Here is an 8,044-nt window from a genome sequence, read left to right as displayed (position 1 = left end):
AATCTCTTCAGACCTTATTGATTGGTTCAATTCCTATCTCACAAATCGCAATCTGCTAGTTAAAATAGGCGATGAGTCGTCGGAATTCTTCACTAATCCAACTGGCGTTCCTCAAGGAAGTAATTTAGGACCTCTGCGGTTTTCAATCTACGTGAATGAGCTTTCAAGATTGCTGCCACCGGGCTGTCGGTTGTTTTATGCGGACGACGTTAAGATTTTCATTGTAGTTAACAGCATTCAAGATTGTTACACTCTCCAACGGATTTTAAACTCATTCGTAGCATGGTGCTACAATAATAAGCTGACAATAAGCCTAGCTAAATGCAGCGTGATAACATTTCACAGAAAACTGCAACCAATTGTTCACCACTATACAATACTGAATCAACATCTGGAGCGCGTCGACCATATCTGAGATCTGGGAGTTATACTCGATCAGGCATTTTCTTTCCGTCTACATTACGAACACATCATATCTAAGGCCAACAAACAACTTGGCTTCATCTTTAAACTAACCAGCGAGTTCCATGATCCTCTATGTTTGCGGGCATTATATTGTGCACTGGTTCGCTCAATTTTGGAATCTAATGCTGTTGTTTGGTGCCCATATCAGGCGAACTGGATCTCCAGAATAGAGGCCATACAAAGAAAGTTTGTCAGGCAAGCGCTTCGAAGCCTTCCATGGCGTGACCCGCTGAACTTGCCGTCGTACGAAGATCGTTGCGGACTACTCGGACTGCAGACATTAGAAGAAAGGAGATGTATTAGCCAAGCAGTGTTTGTTGGAAAAACATTGCAGGGAGAAGTCGACTTTACCGAAATTTTAGGACGATTGAACATCTATGCTCCTGAAAGAATTCTACGCCAGCGCAACTTTCTACAGCTTGAGCCACGCCGTGCAGTATATGGCTTTCATGACCCAATCCGTTTCATATCTGCCAGATTTAACGAAGTATTTCACGTATTCGACTTTAACATCTCTACAACCGCGTTCAAACGCCGATTACAAGGCTCATTACCGACTTTGAACAGGTGAGTTCCTCTCCAACAACTCTAAAGGTTGTAAATGGTGCTACCAGATGTTTTTTTTTCTCATTCTCGATTACTATTGTCGCCGAGTCTGGACCAGAGATCATCGTAATGTTTCCTGTAGACCACGATGTTTGGATGGATGGACGATGTACGAATAGTTTTTAGGTTTTATGATGATTGACAATGTTTGTAGAAAAGTAAATGTGATTGTATTGTATTTATTGACTTTGTTTATAATTGTTACTGACAGTGATTGTAATGTTTATGCAGAAAAGAAATGAGGTTTTTACGCCTTTTTGAGCAAGTCGCGTGTTGTTGGTCTACTCAAATCGGCTTTTCCTCATCAAACGCTTCATTAAGCAAAAGCAGATGAAGCTAGAAACCAAATAAACAAACAAATAAACAAACAAATAAACAAACAAATAGGGTAGAGGACTATATATAGGGCAAAATTCTATGTATCAAATCAGTTGGAAATAAATCGTGAACTCGAAAACATCTCTCGTAGTAATTATTCCCTACCGGATCGTATCCGCGGGAACACGCCTTTTTATTAGACTTTTTAAACGGATTTTATTTGATACATGTATGAAGCTGAGTATCATCTAATGAAATAACTTTTTCTACACGATGACAGTCTAAAGGACGATTTCTTCACCCCCGCTTAGGCCTTAAACCTAGTTTAATCATATTGGGTAAACGTAAATTATAGCGCAAAGATGACCTCTTCCAGGCGGCGCTTTTTATCCCGGAATAGGCGGGTTTGCTGTTTCCGCTTCAGTCTGTATCGTTCCACGTTTTGTCGCGTACCATGCTGCAGCATTGCAGCCCGCGCTGGATTCTTCTCCTCTAAAACCTCCTGGTACTCTTCGTCGAACCAATCGTTTTTTGAGGTCCGTTCCACATATCCCACAATGCTTTCAGCAGCGTCGTTAATGACGCTGCTTTGACTGTCCTCCAGCAGTCCTCAAGAGGGGCCCTATCGAGCTTGCCCTCATGCGGCAACGCTGCCTAGATTGTACCGAGGCGGGCGTCGGTATCGTACATCGTTGATGACGGATAGTTTTGGGCGCAGTTTAATCATCACCAGGTAGTGGTCGGAGTCAATGTTAGCGCCACGATAGGTTCTGACGTCGGTTATGTCGGAGAAGTGCCGTCCATCGATCAAAACGTGGTCGATTTGCGATTCTGTCTGCAGAGGTGATCTCCAGGTGTACCGATACGGGAGGCTGTGCTGGAAATAGGTGCTACAAATGGCCACATTTGTATGATTCCCTCTAAACGTCCGCACCATCGAACCTGTCCAGCACACCTCCTGCAGCGCTACGATGTCGAAACCGCGGATCTTCAGTACATCGGAGAGTATACGAGTGCTTCCGATGAAGTTGAGAGATTTGCAGTTCCACGTACCGAGTTTCCAATCGCTAGTCCATTTCCGTCGCTTTGCCGATTGTTCCGGTCCGTATTCTCTCGTTTACGTTCCTGTGCTGAATTGTGTTTTAACGGTTGGCTTGCAGGGCCTAACACCAACCCCCTAGATTTCCGGAGGACAATTCCCCCTAAATGTTCGGAGGGCCATAGTGCGCAGTTTAGCTTAGAGTCCTTCTCTGGCACTCGGACGATGATCAGCCGCCCCTTACATGGGGAACAGACGTTGTTGTGAGCCGCTCCTAATATTGAGTACAGACGCTCAATGTTTGCAGAAGCAAAAGCAAAAGCAAACCCCCCCCCCTTCCCTGTCAGCACACGACCAAAGTTCCCACCGGGGGTTGGTTACCCGACTTCCCCTAAGGTTACTCGTACTCGTATTTAAAACCCCATACCTTTCCTTTTACCTGATTTTCATCATTTTGAAATAAACTTAAAATTGTTCGACGCTGAAAGTGTCGACTTATCGTATGTTCACGTTGTCTTTAGAATACTAATAGGTGTTATTTTGAACTGAGGTTGCATGAATGACATCACTCATCAAAGTGAATCCCTACCCAGTAACAAAACTCCTTCCCATGACAACCATGGAGATGCAGAGATGATCACGGTCTCTAGTAATAATGGATGTCACACTAACATTCCTTGCCTTTCCCGATGACCACACTCGGGCAGCAGCAAAATCAAAATATATTATCATACCATCTCGGAAATCAGATCATATTTCATCAAGTTTGAGAGCACTGTTTCATGTAACATTGTGAAGTGTCTCAAATATATCAAAGAACATATCAATATGCATATAGCTATTATTACTGAAGCTCATATGAAATCTCAACTCAAAAGAGTTCCAAACTTTTTCGATTATAAAAAGCATCACATGGATGGAGCGTTTGGTGGAGTTGCTAAAATCATTCATAAGCGTCATCAACATTTTTTGTCATTTGAAACCAGAGTTTTTGATTTTTTTATGTACCGTTTTGACTCATATTCCGAACACTTAAGGCCAACCGTGACTTCAAATGCATCTGATAGGCATAAATTAGCTGATATTTGTGAATATTTTAATTTCTTCACAAAGTCGAACTGCTAGCTGTTGGGTTTGCTGATAAAATTGTTTATTTAAACTTGTTTAGTATTGTTTTTACGAAAAAGTGTGGAACAACATTCTGATTCAAATGCCGAACACCTCACTCATTCTGTCTCATATTCCGAACACCTTGATTCAAATTCCGAACAGCGTGAATAAATCATATTAAAATGAATAATTTCGGGAATAAATTTATCTGAACTAGTTCTACTGGTCTCGAACTTGAGAATCATCACTACTCCCGAGGTATAAAATTGATTGGTAGACGTTAAAATTTAATTGCAATTGACTGCCATTTCCGGGTTATTTGATGACATATTTCAGTGAAACATTTCAAACAAATCGCCATACAAAAACCGAGTGTTCGGAATATGAGTCTGTTCGGAATTTGAGACAAAACGGTACCGTTTTGACTCATATTCCGAACACTTAAGGCCAACAGTGACTACAAATGCATCTGACGAGCATAAATTTGCTGATATATGTGAAAATTTCAATTTCTTCGCAAAATCTTACTGTTAGCTGTTGGGTGTACCGATAAAAATGTTTATTTAAACTTGTTTAGTATTGTTTTAACGTAAAAGTATGAAATTTTTATTTTGATTCAAATGCCGAACACTGTATTTAATCTGTCTCATATTCCGAACACCTTGATTCAAATTCCGAACAGCACCAACAAATCGTATTAAAATGAATAGTTTCGCAAATGCATTGATCTGAGCTAGTTCTACTAACCTCGATGATTTTCTAAATCACTACTCCTGAGGTATAAAATAGATTGAAAGACGTTAAAATTGAATTGCAATTGACTGCCATTTGCTGGTTATTTGATGACATATTTCAGCAAAATATTTCAACCAAATCGCCATACAAAACCCGTGAATGAAAGTAAATATTTGAGTACAACGCTTCTCTCATTACATGTAGTCAACTTTTCTTATATGTATAGTGAAATCTCCCTTACTTGATATTTCGTACCGTAATTTCGGGTGAAATTGATCATTGTTCATGGTTTTTATAGTCTGTTTTCTATAATGTTAACAATGCCAAACAACTAAATGCAGGAAAACAAGTACGAAGGTGAGCCTCATCGACTTATGTACCGACATTTTCTAACAAATGTAATTTTAGTGTTAACAAATATCTCTAACATAAAAAATCAAGGGATCTCATTTCGGGGTGAAATTGATCTCTTGTCAATGCAATTATTGTTAGTTTTCAAAATAATTCTACATGATAAATTTGAGCTCCCAGAATCCGAATATGCTTGTCAAATTCTCAACAATGCAATATTTATATAAATAATGAATAGTTAAATTTCAAGAAATACGCGGAAAACTCCTAAATGTAGATAATTTTCTAAGGAATTCAATGATATTTAGCAGAAATTCAATTATTTCAACCATATGAGCTAATCGGTACAAGTTTTGGTGATGAAATCTGGTTTGGGGATATATCTTAAGCATCCTCACAAACCTTCAGGTTTATACCATGTTCAAATCCTTGTTTAGAACTAGAAGTTCAAGGATGTTTGGCAACACTGCACCGTACATGATTTTGAAATTTTACATTATTTTCGTAGTAATAAACATTCTTTAACGCAAAAAAACTTCACAACACATAATTCGACAATAGTTACGACAAACAACGTTCATTTACTGCAGGTTACAATGATATTTGTGCTCCATTAGGAATAAATAAAATCGTGCGATGCAATGATCAATTTCACCCTTCTGATCAATTACACCCGATTTTACGGTATCTCGTTATCGAGTTAGAGAACCATAGTAAAAATTGGTTTCCATGGCTAACTCGATGGTCCCTTGGATTGCAGTTGCACTGGTTTTGTGTTCTATACTTCATTACTTCCCTAGCTTGTTGGTTCCTTCAATATCGAGTTATGGAGAGTTGACTGTACAATATTTGAGCCATTGGCATAAGGGATCATTCAAAAGTGACGATCATTGCAGAGGTTGTAATTTGGAATCTGGACAAGTTTTGTCGGAGGCTGATAATTGAACCCTTGACATTCTCATGAGCTTCTGAACATATTTGTCGAACATACCAACTTTTACCAACTCTCGCGAAACATTACTAAAGGACCTATGTACAAATGAGAGCCTCTGTTTACTTTCTCTTTGATCAGTAACTGAGTCACATGAACCTCTTCTGTTGCGTTTTTTGTATGAAACGCTAGTCGAGGAAATTGCCTTTCGATCTGTAGTGAAAAACTTCCCGAAAGCTTTAGTATTCCACTGTTGCAGGGCTGCCATATATACAGATTTATCTGTATTACACAGATATTTTTATTCTGACACAGATTCAATTTGTATGGAACACAGATTTTCTTTCAACAATTTTTGTATGGACACAGATTTTTTTGTATGGGACACAGATTTTCTAACCTGGTGGCTACAGATTTTCTTTCAAATCATCTGGCAGACTGGCTATAAGCGAAAGAGAGCGAGAGAGGAGAGAATCTCTCATTTGTTCATAGGTCCTTTAGTAATGTTTCGCGAAAACTGTTTACACAAGAGTAACTGATCTCGAAATAGTTCGCTGGTCGTGAACGGGGCAATCGCGCCAATGAACACAGCGATAAGCTTCATACTAAAGGGCTCACACGATGATTGCAGGGTGGAGAAAGCAAATCGCCGAAAACCCAACATTATCCAGCATTCAAAGTACACCCGATTTGGGTCGCCCAACTGTTCGAGTGGCTCCAGATAACGATACGGCTGATAAGTCGCTTTATCTTGTACCTCATAGATTCATTGAGCACCGTTTAGAGTTGAAGTGTACGATGTTTCCACTCGAACTTCCTAGCCGACCAGTTGTTCCTAGCCTTATCACTGGAAACATCGCGCAGTCGCTATCGGCACCTTGCCGTTATCAATATACAGATCAAACGTCGATATTCAGTAGTATCACCGAAACAGTTGGAACTTATCGTTGCTCGTGACACCTGTGAGAGCTCAGTGTGCGCTGTTCAATTACGAGAGCCGAAAAATGGCCTTCAGAGATATCCTTCGTGGAATATGCGGTAAGTCGATAGCTGTTTCCGAAAGACTTCTGTACCATTTCTTGCTTATCACCAGACCTCATCCTGAACAACAAGCTGATCTTCTTCCTGAGTGTGGCCCTTTTCGCATTCATCATTGCAACCATTGCACTGGCCGTTGAGAATAACAGCAATGCGGACGACTTGGCTTCATGTCGGGATTCACTGTGGCATGCGACATCGGTAGCACCGCCGGCGTCGACAACGTTGCAACCTGCGGAAACTACGACCGTTGCAGGCGAAACCACATCAAGTGCTCCGGATGTAACTACGCCGGAAAATCAAGGAAAATTTTTGACACTTCACGACTACAGAGAGCAAATACGACGGCGATGAATCAGCTCCGCTAGTTCCCCCAGCTAGTTAGAGCGACATTCCCTGTGAATCAAAAACAAGCATATACCAAATAAAAGCGATAAGATTACACACTACACGGACACGCTTGAAAAAGTACTGCAACACTCAGCTGAATATTGAAGCAGTAGCAAGTTCGAATTTTTAACAAAGTTATCTAGACAGTCAACACGGAGAAATATTTTTACCTAATATTTGAGTTTACTTTACCCAAAATTAAGTATATCGATTATAGTTTCAACCCAAAATCTCTCGGTTTTCTCTTTCTCCCACACGAATGTTTATTTATTTGGTTTAATTCAACTGACTATATATAAGTCTTATTGAATATCTTAATATAGTAACAAACAAATAACATTCAATTCAAACACAACAGCTAGATCACATTTCATTGAACAAATTAATTAATATTACAGCTGGTAAACATGTACACAAATTACAGTTTTTTGGAGTTCTATTACAACAAAAACAAGGATAGTTAAGAACGATTCAATTTGTAGGTTTCCACGTATTACTCCTTCGAATGAATTCTCTAAACCGCACATTTCTAGGCCAAGTCGAAGGGTTTAAAGCGCAAGATTTATAGTTCAACGGTAAAACTACTTTAAATGAAACAAAATCTAAGTTCGAATGCGTTTTCCATTTTGACACTAATTTCGTTACATCGATGCACTCGGGATCGGGTAGTCTAATTGCACGAGAAACCATCCATTGTATATCGCTCTCCGTGGCACTGCTATCGATATTCGTCAACAGGAGAGAGAAATTGATCCCGTCGTCTGCGTGACGACTTTCATCGCTATTTGCAGTATCCCGGGGTTCGTATGCCGTTCCATTAAGTAGCGTCGAATGTTGCTTGGGCGAGTGTATCGACTCACAGTTTATCGGTGCTCTTACTGGTACATTTTTGATCGAAGCAATAGAGTCCATGATGCTGGCTACTGCGATCTTTAGCTCATTGATGTCATCTTCGATCGACTTCGATTGCATCGTAGTGGTTGTTTCGGATGAGTTACTGTTCTTGGTACGTACGAAATCATCCATACAGCAGTCACACATCCACAGAACATTTCGTGAGA

At 40.0% G+C, this 8,044-nt stretch overlaps 1 protein-coding gene across 1 annotated transcript; it reads left to right on the top strand.

Annotated features, from left to right (window-relative positions):
• The first annotated feature begins 6,355 nt into the window (after window positions 1-6,355).
• LOC5578922 lies at window positions 6,356-7,045 on the top strand. The gene is made up of 2 exons (XM_001657158.2): window positions 6,356-6,593; window positions 6,649-7,045. The coding sequence occupies exons 1-2, from the start codon at window positions 6,560-6,562 to the stop codon at window positions 6,945-6,947; spliced, it is 333 nt and encodes a 110-aa protein (XP_001657208.2). The 5' UTR covers window positions 6,356-6,559; the 3' UTR covers window positions 6,948-7,045.
• Window positions 7,046-8,044: the final 999 nt, after the last annotated feature.

Source organism: Aedes aegypti, chromosome 1, assembly GCF_002204515.2.
Source record: "Aedes aegypti strain LVP_AGWG chromosome 1, AaegL5.0 Primary Assembly, whole genome shotgun sequence".
NCBI classification, from domain to species: Eukaryota; Metazoa; Arthropoda; class Insecta; order Diptera; family Culicidae; genus Aedes; species Aedes aegypti.
This window is presented reverse-complemented; position numbering and strand designations above follow the sequence as displayed.

What these genes read in the sequence shown, in the direction of transcription:
- LOC5578922 (XM_001657158.2), top strand. Translation starts at nt 6,560, where the DNA reads ATGGCCTTCAGAGATATCCTTCGTGGAATATGCG. An exon ending in TATCCTTCGTGGAATATGCG is followed by an intron (nt 6,594 to 6,648) that starts GTAAGTCGATAG and finishes GCTTATCACCAG; the next exon opens with ACCTCATCCTGAACAACAAG.